The 19,973-nt window shown below is 34.5% G+C and overlaps 2 protein-coding genes across 2 annotated transcripts in view; both read left to right on the top strand.

Annotated features, from left to right (window-relative positions):
- Positions 1-4,367: 4,367 nt before the first annotated feature.
- On the top strand, positions 4,368-6,618 carry LOC123559122 (protein qua-1-like). Its single transcript, XM_053544682.1, has 3 exons — positions 4,368-4,399; positions 5,095-5,967; positions 6,451-6,618. The coding sequence occupies exons 1-3, from the start codon at positions 4,368-4,370 to the stop codon at positions 6,482-6,484; spliced, it is 939 nt and encodes a 312-aa protein (XP_053400657.1). The 3' UTR covers positions 6,485-6,618.
- Positions 6,619-8,386: 1,768 nt separating this feature from the next.
- Positions 8,387-19,973, top strand: part of LOC123557593 (RING finger protein 150-like) — a 60,710-nt gene continuing 49,123 nt past the window's right edge. The window contains exon 1 of the mRNA XM_045349147.2: positions 8,387-9,069. Coding sequence (XP_045205082.2) covers positions 8,538-9,069 — 532 coding nt within the window. The 5' untranslated portion in view covers positions 8,387-8,537. The remainder of the gene's footprint in view (positions 9,070-19,973) is intronic.

The raw sequence follows: 19,973 nt of genomic DNA, 5'->3' as shown, positions 1-19,973 counted from the left end.
TCAAAGCTATATGCCTTTAATTGATGGCTGTATGTACTTGCATGCAAAAACTTAACCAAGGTGTGACGCCGACGCCGACGCCGACACCGACGCCGACGCCAGGGTGAGTAGAATAGCTAGACTATTCTTTGAATAGTCGAGCTAAAAACAATTAAAAAAAAAACGTGGGGTCACCAGACATCGAAATGTTATCTATTTGTGGATCGGATTGTTTTTGCCCTATATTAACTAGAACCAACGTATGAATTGGCGTTTTGGTACACGTGACATGCAGAGATTTGTGTTCACATGGACATTTATACTTCGTTGCTACAGCAACTACACGAAACACGTGTTTTCTACAATATTACCCTCTGTGCATGTATCAAGTTTCAAGAAAAAATACTTGTACTGATGAAGTAATGGAAGGAATCAGTTTATTGTCTGACTAATTGACGCACGGGCATACGGGAAAGTGGCTAACAATAAATCCCAGGCGACTTACAAACGTCGTTTATTAAAGCAATACTCTTTTTAAAGCGAATACTTCCGCGTTTAGATATCAATTGTGTCGCTTTTGTAATAAAATGTTCCACTTTTTTTAAGAGAAATATTGAATCTGAAAATGACAAAGATGCCCATCAAACAGTTTGAATCTATGATTGTGGTTTGTTTAGTTCAATATGATAGACCACACACTAAAGCTTTGTGTCGAAACAATGCATTGTTATGGTAACCAAAAGGAAATAATTCCCTTTGTCTGAATATTTCGAATTGAACAGAGTTAAGTGGCAGTACTTTGTTTCTTGCGGTTTATTGGAAGTATGTCGCTCCTGTGTACGTGCAATACAATATATTCGAGTACCATATACATTAAAATAGTTAAAGCAACAGTATACAGATATTCAATGCATTAGCATTATACCATCCAAACACCTGGTTACACAATATCTATCAGTAATACATAATTATTGCAAAGTTTAAAACCATTACACTATATCAAACACTTATACATACTTATAAAGTTACAAGCCGAAACCTTGTTACACTATATATGTAAATTTATCACAATTTTTATAATTTAGATCTCGTTGGTTATCATTAATTAAGAATCAGCTAATATCACATATGAACTAAAATGGAAGATGACAAAACGGCATTAGAGTCGAATTAGAAAAAGAGATGTTGACACACGATCTAAAATGTGTTGACGACAAAGGGACACAAACATTTATAAAACCATATGTGACATTAGTTAGATAATAAAAAAATCTGGATTAGCAGCTACCTATTATAATATACAAAATATTATACAAATAAAGATTGTAAATTATATGATGATTGTACTTAGATATCGAGAATATTAGGTTACTGTCTGATAAATTTATTAGGCGAGTTGAAGAAAATATATTAGGCGAGGCTCTGCCGAGCCTTATATTTTTTCGTAGACGAGCCTAATAAATTTAAATTGATTCAGACAGTAATCTAATATTCTATTTATCCTATTTGTTCAGAAAATTAGGAAAAAGTCGTTGGAAAGAGCAACAGCGTGCAGACTTGACGTCATATAATATGACGTTTGCTAGTGTAATTCAGTTTGTGGAAAAATGAAAAAATGCAATAATTTTTTTGTTTCTGGATAAAAACTTTTGATTTTACCACTTATTTTCTTAGTTAGAACATTTTCAATACAATGATAACAGTTTCAATGAAAAAATCAGAAAAAAAATTGTTTTCAAAATTTCCGGCTGAAGTGCTGTAAAAGTGAAAAATAGCAATAACTTTTTTGTTTCAGGATAAAAACCTTTGATTTGACCACTCATTTTCCAAGTTCAGGCATTTCCAATACAATGGTGATGATTTAAATGCAAAATTTTGATAAAATAAGTGATTTCAAAAGTTCCCGCAAAAGTGATATCTTGACACTGACTAGGTAAAGCAAAGTTTATTAGGCAGGCCGATATTGCGCTATATCTTATATGAGGGTAGGATAAAAAACGTTTTCCAAATAAGATGCCAAAACAGAGTTTGGCTGACTAGCCTGGAATTAATGGCATGTTTATGTTATGTACGCCTGGTATATTACCTTTCATAATTAAAGACTTTATGTTATTATTATTATTATTGGAAATGTAATTTATTTGTTTGTCCCAACTGACTATTTTTACTCGTCAACAAAAACGGAAAACTTAAATTGCCCTACGTCAACGTCACGGTGACGTACAACGTCGATAACGTCAATGTTTCAGACGTCTAAGTCATAGTAACTCGAAAACCGTGAAAGCAGACAGAAGGAATTTTTATTAAGTAATTAAAAATGGAAACAAGAGATCAGTGGTACAAGCCAAACTTATTATACAACATTCATTACAGTAAGTGAAGTTTTATTTAATCTACGAAATTATTTTTTTTTTTGCCATTAAGGCTCAACTGAGTTCATGAATTCTGAGAAAACAGATTACAAATTAAGAAATGAGCCGTGCCATGCGAAAACCAACATAGTGGGTGTGCGACCAGCATGGATGCGCGGATGCGCAGGCTGGTCTGGATCCATGCTGGTCGCACACCCACTATGTTGGTTTTCCCATGGCACGGCTCAAATGATGATAATAGAATAATAAAAGATAATGGCATTGTCTTGTTATAGTCCCCTCTATTTATGGAATGAACAAAGTTAATAAAGGCAGATGCAATATGATGAGTTATCAACCTTTCAAACACTCTTAGGGGTGGTGGTTGGGGATTGATGTGGATTATAGCCTATTTTTTCCCGTAAAGGGGTCTATATCCTGATGATGCCAAGATAATAACATTATAGTAATAATAAAAATAATAATAATCATCATCATCATCATCAGCAGCAGCAGCAGCAGCATCATTAGTATTAATATTAGTAACATTAAAAAGATAGCACATTAAGATATACATGCATCAACAGAGAGTATGAGATAACTTGTTACACAAAAGTGCTAGATTTGAAACCAAAAACATTATAGGCGTAGAGCTATATCGTAGAGCTATATAAGAGTTTAATGGAGTGTGATATCGCTTTAACACTAAAATCAAGAGATAGCTCTTCTTATTACTACTAGCATTTACCCTGCTTTTCTATAATGAACTTGTCAATCTTTCAATTTCGAGAGTACCATTTAACTGTGCATACCAAAAAGATACTGACTGAATGGCGAACAGTGCAGATCATGATCGGATGTGCAGGCTGATTGGTCGCAAAGGCAGAATCAATCGTGTCCAGCATGATAAGGGTTAAACGGTTTAAGTCTCCGTTCTGCTAAGGCTTAGAAGGATAGACTGGTACGAGTTAGTTTTTTTCTGTTTGTAACGTTACTTTTTCTGCGCTCTCTTCCGAAAAATACCGGTTACATTTTACGCTCACTAGTTATCTCTTTCAAATATTAAAAAGTGTCAGTACTTTTTGCCTACTGTACAGGGCTAATTTAAAAACGTTCTAGCTGTTTTACATTAATTTATGTATCTTTTATCAAGAGAGAGCTCTGTTTTTCTGTAAGTGCTTGCTCTCAGAGGTACCACTTTACATCATAAGACGAGTAAGTAAGATCGAAAACCCGAATAAGGAGTAAGGAACTGGTTTCCTATTCCTTTTTCAAAAGTCGAATAGAAAACAGAAAATGAAAAATATTTTAATCGCAATAAAATCTTGTCAAAAAGTGTATAAACATTATCGTCATAAAATGTTTTAAGGATATAAATTAAGCGGTATTTTCCACGGATATGAGAGAGTATGACTCAAAATAGAGATACAAAGTTCGAATAAGGAACTGGAGTATTCGGGTACAACTTGGTACAAGCAGTGAGCACATAACCCTTAATCGCGGTTGAAAACGTTCCGCAGCATAAAATGAACGCGTTAGTTCATAACACATATCTACTCCATGTACCCGATCTTGGTCTAAAATGGTAGTCAGAACCAGTAACTATACGTTGCTATACTGTATGTTTGTGCTTTCTAGCCATATGGGCTCGAACTGGGTCGAAAATCTTCCAAACTTAAACATTGTTAAAATGGCGATGTTTTAAGTGCGAACATTACCTTAATAATAATGTTATTATCTGTGAACCTCCGGTGCTACCAAAGGGCTGTCCAAGATACCATTTTTGACCAGGACCTATACATGTATGTCCATAAATGGTAGTTACTAAGCCAAAATTCTGAATTTTGTAGCTCGAAATTTCTAGTTAGTAAGTGAAAATTTGGAGATAGTCAAGCTTTTGAGTAAATAAGTTGAAATTTTACCCCATTATGTCGAAATTATGAGCTGTGTTAGTCAAAATTCCGAAACAATAAGTCGAAATTTTGAGTTACATATCTTGAAAGTTCGAGCTATTTAACTTCGACTTACTAACTCGAAATGACGAGTTGGTATCTCGAAATTTCGAATAAGTACGTCGAAATTTTATGTAAATAAATAACACTACACTGGCACTGGTTTTTTTTTTTTTTTTGCGTATAAACTTTATAAAAAAAATCCTCATATAGAATACACTTCTGAAATTTCGACCGGAATTGAAATGTCTGTCATGAATCGTTGATAAATATAGACCTGATTGCAAGGGTATAGAACTAAATTTGGAGGCTAATCTTTAATTCCTGCATCTGATAAGTTATGTCTGCACATTTGTTTTTCAAATAGGCAAATAACATGATTCTAGTTTGAGATTTAACTGACTCAAAACTCTGCTTTTTTTTCTTCCTTGAACCCGGCAGGGTAAATTGTTTTAGACTGTGCATCTGATTGATTGTTTCTGAAATTTGAAATTGGCAGGTAAGATATCTTAGACTGGTATCAAAACCTTACAGCCTAGACTATAACCTGGACTATAGTCTGCATACATTTTGTATTCGATTTGTTTACAGTTAATATAAATGTGTTATATGTACAGACCTGTGTCCATTGATTTCAGGACCACCTAAAACGCCAGAGCCACTTGAAAATTCAGATCAAACCAGAAAGCCAAGTCAACGCAAGATGGTTGTAGATACAATCCGTTACAATCCTAGTGTGTGCACATGCGGGGAACATGGATGCCAGCCACACTATAGGATGGAGAGGAAAGTTCGGTGGATAAATGAAGAAGATGGCTTAAAGGAACAGAAAGGCGAAACGGAAAAAAAGATAGCGAAGGTAAATGCGGTGACAGAAATGGTGTAAAAGAATGCGACGGTAGATGTAATGGCAGAGTTGGTGATGACGAAGACGATGGTAGATGCAATGGCAAGATTGATGGTGGCGAAGGAGATGGTAGATGTGTTGGCAGAGTTGATGGTGACGAAAGCGGTAGTAATGGTGATGGCAGGGTAGATGGTGACGTAGGCGGTGATAAATATAATGGCAGAGTGGATGGTGACGTAGGCGATGTTAAATGCAATGGTAGAGCGGATGATGACGAAGATGATGTTAAATGCAATGGTAGAGAGGATGGTGGCGAAGGCGAAGGTAAGTGTGAGGGCAAAGTGGATGATGACGTAGGCGATGGTAAATATGATGGTAGAGCGGATGGTAACCAAGGCGATGGAGGAAGTGATGGCAGAGTTGATAATAACGAATGTGAAGGAGGATGTGATGGCAGAGTTCATAGCGGCGATGGTGATGGCAGATGCGATGCCAAAGTCGATGTTGACGAAGGTGATGGTAGGTGTCATGACAGAGTCGATAGTGAAGAAAGTGATGGTAGATGTGGTGGCAAAGTTGATGGTAGCGATTGCGATAGTAGAAATCATGATAGATTTGGTGGATGCGTTGATGGTCAAGAAGAAGAAGGCAGCTACGATTGCAGGCTTCCCACTGGTGAAGCTGATGACAGATCCTTTGGCATTGATGATTCTGATAACTATGCATGGTCCGATACCCATATGTCTGGTACCAGCAGTGTTTGGAAAGATGATACTGAAGAAATCGCACCAGCGTTCGGAATAATGTCAATCTATTGCAACAGTGAACTACACAATTGGTAAGTGATTAAGATGTGAAAGTTTAAATTAAGTAATTAAGTGATGGTATACCATGGTAGCATAAAAGGGGCATGATTCGTTGTTGTTGTTTTTTTTTCTTTTTCTTTTTTTTTTGTTTTTTTTTTGGGGGGGGGGGGGGGGGGGGGGGGCTGAACATGAGCACGTTGTGGCTTTTGCGCCGACTCAATTAAATTCTATAGAAACTATGTTTCCCACGGCCTGTTTATGATACTGTTGTATACCATCATTGTTTATTGTCATTAATGTCTCAGTGTATAAGTGTATAAAAATTATTTATTTAGCATAGGGTGACTTTTTCATTCTTTTTTTTTTCTTTTTACAAATCAGATTGAAATTTGACACAATGAGGGATTAATAAATCGGATGGCATTTCATTTTCCATTACATAGATCTATGTATTTCCTCCTTTATTGTATATTTCATTTAAATATTATCTCGTATCTATAAAACTTTTTTTTCAGGGGAAGAGATCAAGGCGAGACTGACAAGAAATAAGTATCTGTATGCAGCCAACCTTGAGATTTCTTTTATCTTTTGCAATAAAATCAAATATCATCCTTCAACGTTTTTATTTGTCTTTGTTTCAATAATCTATGACACATTGTCTACCAGTTAATTCTCATAACAGAAGTACATGTAGATCTAACTGAATGTCTGCAAATTCGCTAAATACAGTCACAATAGCGCGATTCGTGGATTTGCCGATCCTATTCTGTGAAACACCGAAAAAAAAATTTCATTTCTTAATTATTATAGATTTTCTAAATCTATAGATCTAATTCCTTCGCGCCTAAACTCCAAATAATGATTTTATTGAATGACAAATCACTGTTAGGGTTGATCTATATCATTTTTTAAAATATTTGCAACTGTTTTGTTTTCGCCAATATTCGCGATGCACATATTCGCGAAGAAAGTGGTTCGCGAATTCGCGAACAGGTGTAGCATGTAAATTTGTGAACTGTGTGACGCGTAAATATAAGACGATGATGAGTATTAAGAAGAATTATCATCAATACTATAACCAGTTAGGCTATAAATCGCAATTGTTAAGGTATCAGATCCACAAATAAGCAAGGTCTATATAGATCTAACAGTGCTATTAAAATTTATTAAATATTGATGCCTGGAAAGCTCATATAATTTTGGTATCATTTGAAAGTGTATTGCCTACTGAAAAAGGAAACATAAATTACATGACAAAATATGTTATAGAAGTTTGAATTTGTTTTTACTTTATAGTTTTCTGTGATACTTTAACAGAAATCCAGTTATTACAGTGAAGATTTATCATTTTGCAGTCAAAAAAAAAAGAAGACTGCAGCTTTCGTGCATTTTATTATTGTCATTTGATTTACTAACATTTGTTCAGCAGACACATCTCTTTCAAATGATACAAAAAGAAAAAAAAACCATGGGATCACCAGACATCGAAATGTTATCTATTTGTATTTGCCCCTATATTAACCAGAATCAACGTATGAATTGGCGTTTTGGTACACGTGATGCAGAGATGTGTGCGGACTTGGACATTTATAACTCGTTGCCACAGCAACCGCATGAAACACGTGTTTTCTGCAATATTACCCTCTGTGCATGTATCAATTTTGTATTGATGAAGTAATGGCTGGTCCAGTTTTTTTGTCTGACTAATTGACAAACTGACATGCGGGAAAGTGGCTAACAATAAATCTCAGGCGACTTATAAATGTTCAATAAAATCTGTAAAAAGATCAGTTTATTAAGAGAAACATTGAATCTGAAAATTACAAAGATGTTCGACCCATAACATGGATTCTTATTGTAGAAAGCCACCGCGAATTCTGCTGCTTAGCGTTAGACCAGTGCTTCTTCTTTGACTCAAGACATAACAACATACACAATAAAAACTGTCTTGTAAGTAATTTGGTATTTTTGTTCCTACCTTAAATTTCTATCTATTTAAAAAATGTCATACTCTTGCATAAATGAGATTTACCACAATTATGAACATTGCATTTGTTAAACATCCTATGAAGGAACCGACTAGCATTATGTCGTCTATAGATGTTATTGGGTATGTTATTTTAGGCTTTGTCTTTTATTTCTGGTGTAATAGACTTAATGGTGTTATGTCGATTTATAAAGAAATAATTTCATGGTCGCCAATATCAAACGCCTTTCATATATATATATAAAAAGATCATTCCATTGTTGCATAAAATGCAATATCTTTGATTGTCTGTGTATATAAATGTTTCACAATGAAGACAGAAAAGTCGTGTTTTACTGTATTTGTAGCTGTTTTATAACTCCTCTATATATATTGGCTGAGTTTTCTGCAGAATTCCTGTCGATTTCCAATAAACGCATTTTGTTTATACGAGAGTATTTATTACGTCAATGGGACTTTGGTATTTACCAGCATAAAATCAAGTGTTCCAGGAATATTGAAGAATTTACACCAGCAATTATGCAAATATTATGCTAATATTACAACTTAAACCTTTAATTTACATCTTGTTAAAATGAAAAAATAGCTAAAGGAAAGAAATTTGTTAAGGGCGATATGGATTTTCCCAGAAATTCTTCAAAATGGAGTCGTAAACGACCGATGTGCGTGAATGTGAGCATATTGTACGCATATGTTTCTTTGTGTTGTTTAACACAAGCTGTTAATTGCAAGAAAGAAGAACTTACAAAGGATTCTCTGAAAGTATCCCGAATATCGATTGAGTATAGAGATATTTCTGGGTACCGGAAGACCGATGAGGACTATGAGAGGGGTTACTATGCGAACAACGCTCGTGTCAATAGCAGTCCAATAAAAGGAAAGCTAGTTCATGTACAAACTTCCTATAACAATAGCGAACTGGGCTGTACTCAGATCAACCCTGATATTGTCCCTAAAAACGAACCTTGGGTTGCTTTGATAAAACGTGGAGACTGTACATTCAGTGATAAAATTTACTACGCCGCGAAGAATTCGTCTGCTTCTGCAGTTGTAATTTACAACCTCGAGGGTTCGGTGCTGGTACATGCCGACAACAACAAGGAGACACATCTTACGATGACAACGATTACAGAGGGCGGACATAACGGTATGTATCATCCGCTTTTGTTTAGTTACGGTTTGGACCCTGTTGTCTTTAAAATCATTGAGTTCATTCTATGTTGTTTTTTTTTTTGTGTTGTTGTTTTATAATTATGCAACATTGAAATTCCATTATTAGGCGTGGCATATGTTTACGAAATGCGTTTATATACATTTTAGGTCGATAATACAACATCTTCAAAATCTACAGATTATATTAAAAGGAAAAATGCATCTGATCTTGCTGTGAAACAAGGTCAAGAAATTATTCTGCAGCTAGGGATAAGCGTCCACCTCTAACCAACAAACCTAGTTGAACAAAGCCTTTATATTCCAACGAATTATCTATTTTTAAAACAAGACGTCTTGTGACTAAAAGCACCTTTTTATACTATTTCGGTATGAAACTTTAGGCTATTTGTATCCCCGATGAATCGTTAATATAGTTCGAAACTATTAAGATTTAATAAAGTTATAAATATTTCAATATTGGTCGTGTGTTCAACTTTTCCTCCATTTTTATGATAATCTTACAGACTTGACTGTTGGGTAAAGGGCAGACTCAATTCTGGAAAAAAATGGCATTGTACTATTGGTCTGACTTTGTTATTTATGTCATGAAAATATTTTTCAAAATTAAACTGGTTTAAAACACCGAATTAAACTGAATAAACTATTACCTTTGAAAATGGTACAACGCACTATTGTGTCGTCGTGCACTCTCTGGGTAATTTAGAGATTAGCTGAATTAAAAATAGATTTGAGAAACATGTCTCTGCGGCACAATATGGTTCTGCCTTTAAACAAAACTTCAAGTGTAAAATGGGTCATATTGTCGTATGATATCTTGAACCTATTTTCTAACCTGATAAACAAATGTTGTTTGTTTTTTCTGTTGTGCGAAACAAGGTTCATGTTTTAGTACAAAAGCGTGTACAGTAAGTTACGAAACTGTTCTAAAAATATCGAAGGTGCGAGGCTTCCAAGTCGGACAGAAAGAGGTTGCTTAGCAACAAACTTATACGGAAACATTATCTATTCCTATCGATGTGACAGTGCAACACTAACGTACGTGTAAGGATGTGAATAACATCCCAACCTGTTTAAAAAGTAGAAAATGATTTGAGGTATTGAAAAGCAATTCATACTTTTTTTTAAATTGTTGTCCAGAAATGTCGAGACAAAGAGTATACTCAATTCTCAGCTTCTTTTTCTGTTATACATTGCAACCTGTGTAGAGCAACATCGCTGGTAACACTGATATCTGTCCGTTAAACAGAGGTAGTCGTTAAAGAGGGGTAAATTTTATAAAAAAAAGTTGTATAGTTCTCTAACATTGTTCTAATGTTATTTTTAGATTGACAGTATGTATGTTACACAAAGTTCTTTCAGTTTGTATAAAACTTCTTATGGTACCATTATTTGCCTAACACGGTATCTGTTGATAGACTTTTCTTGACAGTACGTCTTTTATATTTAGTTTGATGAAATTTTACAAAACCTGTTGTTTGAGGTAAGTTAAATGATTAATCTTAAACTGTGAACTAATTTGTGGAATTTACTTGTCTGACCTCCTCCAAATTAAACTTAGTGTAATTATGTTTTTCACTGTTCATCATATAACATGGGTGCATGCATATTATCTACCTAATATTATCCCATGATGGACTGGTAGTCTTATGAAAACTCACTCACATATAGGCCAGTGAGGCTGTTGGTGAAGAGGCTCTAAAATACCCCTTTTCCCGTGCAGTCAGATTGCATAAACGGGCTCTTTTTTACGGACAGGAATGTTTTCTTCATCCAATAAAGGCGACAAATTGACTCGCACTTATATTAGAAAGCAGTTAATTCTTTTTCCGGGCCGTCTCGGCGGGTCGGTATTACTTTTGTTTGAAAATAGCGACGGAGCTGAAGATTTCGAGAACAATGGAGAACTTTTTTTACTTCTGATTTCTGTGAAATATGAGATAGGCAAGCCGAGAAACAGTCGTCTATCGCAATTGGACCAAAGAGAACCTTTTGTATGCCTCGGTATATGTACAATACATATACTATCTTTTTTCGGCATGGATTATAGTTTACATGTACACTTTAGATTTAGGTGAAAAATATAGAAAGGACCTTTATTGAAGAAAATCCAAGATTCTTTTCACAAATGGCTATAATTTTTATTGTTTTTATTATTTTGACCGGGAGTTTAATTACTTTATGACTTCCTATGACATTTTCCTCGTTGGAGTGAATTTCGAATACTGTTCAAAACTAGGTCATAGCCAAAGGTCTTTCAGTCTCCGCTATGTTGCTGCAGCGTGATACATGGGCCAACATTGTCTGTTTTACGTTAGTATGGTATTTGAGGTAGCTTTTTGAGACACTATACAAAGAGAATCCTCAAAATCTCCTAGACAGCTGACGGCAGAAGGCAAAATCGATGAAATGTTCGCTAAATGCAGTAAGGTCACAAACGGTTTGTACGAGACGAAAATCAATGAGAGAGTAATCAGAAACATGTACCATGCTCGCGTTTTTTCTCCACTCAGCTGCCATATCCATATACGAGAAACAACGAGACTCTGAATACATGACTTTTATTTCTTAAGACAGTTCCTGGTAAAACAAAAGCGTATAAGGGCTTATAATTCAGATGTGTCTCCAGAAAAAAAAATACGACAAGTATTAATTGTGAGATGTCTCCTAAAAGCGCAATTGCATCACGCGATCTGTAATAACCAGGAAGAGCAAAATGGTTTTAATCACGAAAGTGTCCGTGTTTAATTAAAGTACGGACCATTTAAGTTGTTTTGTTTTTCTTTGCAATGCCTTTGTTGCTCCATATGCGATAACATGACCTTATTTTCAGGGTCATATTTTAAACGCTCGGGATATTCATGTGTCAGAAACATTCCTACTTTCAGTAATTTAGATGTACACATAGAAATTGTTCTATATTTCCAAAAGACGTAATTCTGAAATTTTTACTTCTAATGATATTATAGGCATAACAATACATTTGATTTTTTGTTTGGTTTATGGTCACACCGGCACAATTTAGGTCATATGGCGACTTAGCTTTTTGATGGTTGAGAAAGATTCTAGGGGCCTCTCTGGGCATTATTTCATCATAGGTAGGCACCTGGGAGGAACCGCCGACCTTCTGTAAGTCAGCTGGATGAATTCCTCACGTAAAAAATCCAAGCGAGATTTAGAACCCATATCAGTGAGGGACAAGTGAAAGGAAGTCATAGACCTTAACCACTCGGCCACAGAGGCCCCTAATATCGTTACTGCATTGTATACTCGTTTAACTGCTAGTTCTAAGTAACTAAAGGTACTGTATGTTGGTTCTATTCTACTCTGTTCTAACAATTATTTGATAGCTCAAAGTGAATAAATAGACAAAGTGCATGTCATATATTTTTAGTGGACTTTAACTATATTTCATCACAAATCGCTTCAAATTGCACCATGCACCATATGGTAACTGGCGAAGAAATCCGGTAGTAATAACACTAATCTTTCTTGTAGGCGTTGTCCCTGGCTTGTACGTTTTGAGCGGATCTGTAGTCGTGTTCTTAAATACTTGAAAGCGGGACTTATTCTTAAAGGTCCATTACTAAGGGAAAGTGAGTTGGCAATTTTTTTCATAGCCAGTGCATAGACTTCTGCAAGACACTAAATAATGAAGATTGGCAGGTCAAAATTTACAGAAGGTCTTTGGAACTCAAAGAAATGTATGTGTATTATGTTGAAATTTCAATGAATCGACAGAATGACCCCCCAGGTCTTTTTAACTTTCTTCTTACTTCAAAGAAAAATAATTGTACATATACTGCGATTTATTTCGAATTTCTACATACCAACTTTCATTTTCCAATAAAATGAAATAGTTTCTGTGCTTTTTAAAAGAAATTAAAATGTTCACTTTCCTTAGTATTGGACCTTTAAGTTGTCTCTCGCCACGTGCAGTCTCGTTTGAGTCATGCGAACGAGCTTAACTTCACACATGTGTTGTATAAAATCCGCTTTAAATTAATGTTCATCGCGTGTTTATTTTGTCACTTTTTCTAAGTCTTCTTTTTACACATCACAAAGCTGGTCCTTCTTCCTTTTCAAAAATACATTTATTACTCATTGCAAATTATGCCAGTCTTTAGAATATTTGTGTATGAAAATTTTTTTGGAAACGTCGCTTATTAAAGAAAATATACTCGACCGAATGCTCTGTCTATGTTTCAATTAGAATATACATGTTGGTAAATACTTCTATTATATAGACCGGTATACAATACTTTAACAACTCCTTGATGTGTCTTGCATTTTCTTTCGCCGTCGGTACATTTATGAATTTCCTATAACGTTTAAACAAAAATCTTGAAATTTCCACAAAGTCGTTTTATGCAGCGGTATCGTTTTGTTTTTTTCTCCATTTTACGACAGTTGTTCATTTTTAAAAGTCATTCAAATATTTATAAGGATATTGAATGATGTATGATCAAATATCAAGCCACATTAAATTTTTGTTCTAAGATTTGGTAGCAGAAAGAAATCATTTTTGTCAAGATTTTTCTGCATTTAAATGCGATCCGTTCGTTTGTTAAAACTCTTAGACACTTATCTGTTGTCAAAAATGGATTGTGATGGCGTGATTGCAAAACGAATTACTTCATAGCTAGCCATTTTCAATTCCGTTGCAGTTTGAATAAGTTACTTGCAATATACTCTTATAAACTGGTGAGACATTTCATATATATTTTAGTTGTAAATTAAAGACATTGTAAATCTATTGATGGCGGCGATAGAAGTTTCATTTCAAGTGTATATGTGCATACTAATAATATTATACCGCGTCTTAAAGGCATTTGTAAATTGCACTTGCAAAAGTCATTGCCACTCTTGCAAATAAGACGGTTTATTACTAGTTTACAGCTGCAGAAAGGTAATGTCCAATGCTGGCATCATATTTTTACGTAACTCCTACATAATTCTCCAGGTCCGTAATATACACCTACTGAATGCCTTACCGGTCAACAGTCAATACTATTTGTCTGAGATCTGAAGGGCGAGGGCTAATATTGTTCACTATTGACCGGCAAGCCATTTAAAAAAATGTTTTATTACATGTACTTAGAAATAAATTTCATTTTTGACTAAAGTTTTTAACCTGAACTGACCTATCAACCGGTCAATGGCACAAATTTTGCAGTTTTATTCCTACTTTTTTACTTATTTGCCCAGACCGGTCATATAGCAAGAAAATTTGACAGGTTAATTTTGTAAGTAGTCACATGATAAATTGTATTATATGAGCAACACAATGTCATGTTTGCTGGTCTGAAGTCAAAACTTGAAAAACAATCTGTGACTTCGGACAATATTTATGACTACTGACCGGCAAACCATTTAGTTAGAGTCTATTATAGACTCAAGTACAACATACAAAGTGGAATGCCAACTGCCAATAGCACGTTTATGATGCAAGTTTCCGATACAACATGCAACTGGCAAATAGAAAAACGTCCATGAATAAGCAAGAATTATTTCTGTGTTCAAGTTACTATTTCATTTAAAATAGAATAGAGGTGAACCCCGATGTTATGTTCCTATGGTGTCTGATTTCTGCAATTTCGTTCTGACGTGAAGGCGCGTTTGAAGAGCGTCAATACACACGGTGAGGATGCGTACACCGGATATTGCCACCAAGTGATAAGGTATTTTCCGAAAACGTGATTATTTTTCGTCAACAAGGTAAGTAAAATCCCGATTTACTATTGTATTATACTACTACAGAAGAAAAGATCATTACTTTTCATAACTAGATACTATGTATATGCTCTCACAAGCCTAAAATGGGTCAATCTTAAGTAGAAATGCTAAAATTTTGGATAAAATGACAAGTTTATCATTTGATAAATGCATGCCGTAAAAAACATTTGTCCTGATACCATAACCTGTTTGCATTGTGGAGAAAATCTGAATCGTACGATTTATTTAGTCACATACAAAGAAAAAATGTGCAAAATTTCAGCTTTGTAACGGTTCAAATTACGGAGAAATCGGTGATAAAGGAGCGTCGATGGTGTACTGTGTATTGAGTTTTCAAAGTAATATTTGTACTGTGTATTGCAGTTTAGTGTACTGAGTATTGATATTGGAAAATGTGCATATTTTCAGCATTTATGGTCATTAGATAGACAAGGCATGTAATTCCATTGGCCTAAGTGACAGAATGTCTTTTTCTGTTTGCAGATGAAATTAGACTTCACAGCGAAAATAACAAGCACCAGTTTGAACACTGATATTACAACTTACAATTACAGCGGCATGCCAATAGTTACTCCGAGAAACTGTCTAAAGACCAAGCCACAAGTTCAGCCGTGAATTTAAATTTTATAATAATGGAACACGGGATATGATGACGACAAGTGTGGAAAAGGTCTCACCTTACAAGAAGAGCAAACATGGAACTATGTTACCCTTTCGCTTTCATACTACAAAGAGACATAAACCTTGGGCAAAAGACGACCTTTATCGATTATGGTGTCAATAGTTCAAAGGTCATTATGGTAGGGGCTTTGAACTTTTAAAGTTGTTTCTACTTAATAACCCTAGACTCATTCAACGTAAAACCTTCGAACTAGTTTCACTTGAAATTTTCTTAAATAATATAGTCAAAGCTATTTTTATTGCTTTAAATGCATTGTTCTGAAAGGTAATTAGCTCACCACTTGCTTCATACGAAACAAAATGGGTGTCATATGCACTGAGCAATTTGTGTTAAAAGTAGGAGGAAACAGTGCCATGTGTTATTCTTGAAAGTATTTTGCACACTTCATTTGCAAGATATATGTCATTTCTATGCAAACAGTTCGTTATCACTTTTATGTGATCAACTTCCCTGTTGACCAAAATTGTATATTTATTGTTAAGGTCAACTTTGAACTATAAAAAACGATCGGGAACTGACTTGAAGATCATTTCGATTTTTTCATGTATTCAAACTATTGAATGTCAAATATTTATGATCTTTGGTTTAAACATATTTATTCCCAACAATATACATAATTATATTTATATACTAACATTACAAATACAGTTGGTGGAAAGGATTAGAACGAAAGACAAATCTTATAGAGTTCTTCTACTATCTTATTATTATCTTTGCTATTTTATGAATTTGTGTTTACGTTTCAAGTTTGTTTAATAAATATTTCAATGTACATGACTTTTTGTTCTTTATCAAAGTAAAACATGACTTTTACAATATTACTTGGTGGTAAAATAAATCTGTCACAACAGAACCTATTTCAGTATCAATGCCCAATCTTATGTGGAAGTAATGTACACTCATCACATTTATGCAGTAACTAGCTTCTTCTTTTAATGTCAATAAGTATTCGTCTGTCTTGCTTTTCTCTTTCCTCTTAATTTAACGCCAGAAATGCGGTCTCTGTTATGCAAGAAGTTGTATAATTGTAAAATCATTGGAAGAATTATAAGCCTGCTGTTCAAAACAACTTGCAGTCTTCACTATACCTCATATTAACCAAGTTGTTGATGAAAACACTTTGCGACGTCAAGAAATATAGGAAACTATAAAATCGAAGAAAACGTTTCTTGGCAACCAAACTGATTAAAGGCTATTTATTCATCCATCTATTTTGTCACATTCTTTCATAGACTGTATAACAATACTCTTTGAAAACCCTGTCTGTCCATGGAATTGCACTCTGTGTAACATTGAAAGTTTCATGTACACCGTCGTGTATGTGTCTCTAGATTATATTTTTGTACTGGTAGCACGGGTAAATGTTGAGTTCTGCTAGATGGCGAGGTAGGTAGCATACATTTCCACTGCCACCAATGAACAGGCTACTCACCATTTGTCCAAATTAAAGGTTTCTTTCTGTTGCAAATTGGTCGCTTTGTAAGCGGGTTTCTTTTTGAAACAAGTATGTTAATATTTTCTGAATCAACAGTATTTTTTCTGTTTTTTTTTTCTCTGCATATGTCTGGTGCTATCTTGTATTTTACTTTTTTTTGCCGTTTTGGTCGTTAGCGTACTATAATATTCTCGTATTTTGGGTGGTGTTCAACAAAATGACATACAATGGCCTTAAATTCGTTCGTCGAGCCAGCCCTAAACACACATAAACAAGTTGAATCTGCAACTAAAAAAATCACAATATAGTATTTATTAGTAGGGCCGGGATTTCTGTTGGATACTGAGAGTAAGTCTTAGTGGCATCCCAATGCAAAATTATAAAATATACCTTTAACTGTTTTTGAGGTAATTCGTGTAAAATCAACTTAATCAATGCTCAGTGGAAGAATATATATACATTTACAACTGCTAGACGTAACAAAAAATATTGCCCGCTGTTGCACTATGGTGACTGAGAGTTACGTTTAGAGCTTATTACATGAATTACAACAGAGTAAACGCTATAAATATCAATGTAAATATCACGTATCTTCACGGCTAAAGAAATTACTGTTTTGTACTTTGGAAAGGAAATGATAATGTACATTTTGTAAGATTAATTCTATAAAACTCAGCGGTAATGTAAACAATACACAGTACACTAAAATGGGATACACGTCAATACTCAGTACATATATTTGCAATACACAGTACACCATCGACGCTCATTTATCATCGATTTCTCCGTCATTTGAACATTTACAAAGCTAAAATTTTGCACATATTTTCTTAATATTTAACTAAATAAATCATATGATTCAGAATTTTTATCACAAGACAATAAGTGACGATACCGGGAGAAATGTGTCCCCGACCTGCATTTATCAGATGGTAAAGATGCCATTTTATCACAGCTTTTAGCGTTTCCTCATAAGATTGACTCATTTTACGCTTGTGAGAGCATATACACAGTATCTAGTTATTAAAAACAATGATCTTTTCTTCTATAGAAGTATAATACAATAGTAAATAGGTGTTTTACTTACCTTGTTGACGAAAAATAAACACGTTTTCGGAAAATACCTTATCATTAAATGGCAATATCCGGTGTACGCATCCTCACCGTGTATATAGTTTCATGTTCATGACTTTAAGAAACTTTGAGTGCTAAATCACGGCTACTAAACCCTACGGAACTACATTCTCCGATTTTCGGAAGAAGTTTTATCAATAAGAATATATGACAGAATGTAAATCCCGGTGGAAATGTCAACTACTCCTTACCTTGTCGCTACTTTTTGGTGGTGGCGCTTTTTTTTATGGCAAAGATTTAATAGGCTCGATAGTCTAGTTCGGTCTAAAAACACATTTATTAATGTTTTTTCTTATGAAATCAGTTTGATTTGAAGCCTATGATAATTTCCTTTTGCACTTTAGCCGATCTATTAGTTGCGTAAGTTTTGACACCGTGATTTGTTACCAAACCCTTTATATGTAGACCCAGTCGTGACAGACCTTCTGTTTAAAAAAGCATTTTTTGATTAAAAGGTCATATATTCATTTTTTTTGCATACCAGACTGAGATTTCTGGTGATTTTTCCGGTGCTGGAAAACTCCATCTTACACCCCAGTGTGTAAGATGTCTCTATTGCTGTGAATGACGTATAACAAACTACATCTGTACAGATTTGTGTAGTGAAACGGGATAAAAATCAAATACCTTGATATATTCTCTTTATTCCTTATAACACTTTTCTCGATTCAAAAAACGTCATTTTACGGAAAAAACATAACGTTTCATGATAAAACAAAACCGGAACTATTGCGTTGTTTTCGTCTTTGTAACGTCATGACGTACTTCCTGTTTACCGCTCTTTGTTAATACGCTTACCATAAGAAAATGTTCTATAATAAAATAATTTGTTTGAATTTATTTCTACTATTTTTTGTTGAATATGGCATGCAACAAAAAGATTCAATCACTGGTGGTAGGTGCAGATGGAAATATCCGGCTCTGGGTAAACGGTTTAAGCGGTAACTCGGCTGAGCCTCATTACCGCTCCAAACTGTTACCCTCGAGTCGAATATTCCCATCTGCACCTACCACTAGCGAAAGAATCTTATAATATTGAAGTAATAATAAACTGGACGTCATGCAGCAATCTGACTTCATAATTGACGTTATATAATGGGATATCTTACCGACTCGCGCGTTAACCGTAGTTTATCGTAGAATATACAGCTAGAGCTTTACTTTGTCATTATAGATCTAAGTTAAACTGACAACCAAATCCAGACATATTAGAATAGATGCTGTAACTGTGTGATGTTCATAAGATAGACTATAGTTCCTAGTCGTCTCCAGAAATACTAGAGGTCATAATACTGAAATTATACAAAAAAATGGCTCGTACAGAAACTCGGTTAAAATGTTTCAATCTCAGGGTGGTTGATACATGGAACAACCTACCAGATCAAGTGGTAAATGCACCCAATCTAAATTCCTTTAAGTCTAGACTTAACAACTTTTGGGTTGTCGCCTAACTGTGTTATAATTAAAGGGGTTAAATTGGGTACTAAAAACCTCAATATAAAACAGTGTAACAGTGTACATAGTTTTAAACTAGTATGAACAGTATTGTTATAAGAAACATAAGACAGTGTGAAGCAGTGTAGGTCTACATAGTTTTAAACTTTTGAGAACTGTATTGCTATAATAAAGTTCTATAACTATAATATGAATGAAAAAGATAACAAAATAGTATGAAGTGATCCACATGTAAAAAAAACTATAATATAAATGGAAAATAACAAAATATTATGATGTGAACTACAAGAAGAAACATATACACACACACACACACACACACACACACACACATATATTGTGAACTGGAAGTACCAAATACTATTTCGGGAAAACATAGGCCTATGTCAAAAGGACCTAAGAAACAACATTGTTTATACAGCTCTTCGCTGTACGGTTT

Source organism: Mercenaria mercenaria, chromosome 5, assembly GCF_021730395.1.
Source record: "Mercenaria mercenaria strain notata chromosome 5, MADL_Memer_1, whole genome shotgun sequence".
In the NCBI taxonomy this organism is placed as follows: Eukaryota; Metazoa; Mollusca; class Bivalvia; order Venerida; family Veneridae; genus Mercenaria; species Mercenaria mercenaria.
Note: the sequence above shows the minus strand (reverse complement) of the source record. Positions and strands in the feature narration are given on the sequence as shown.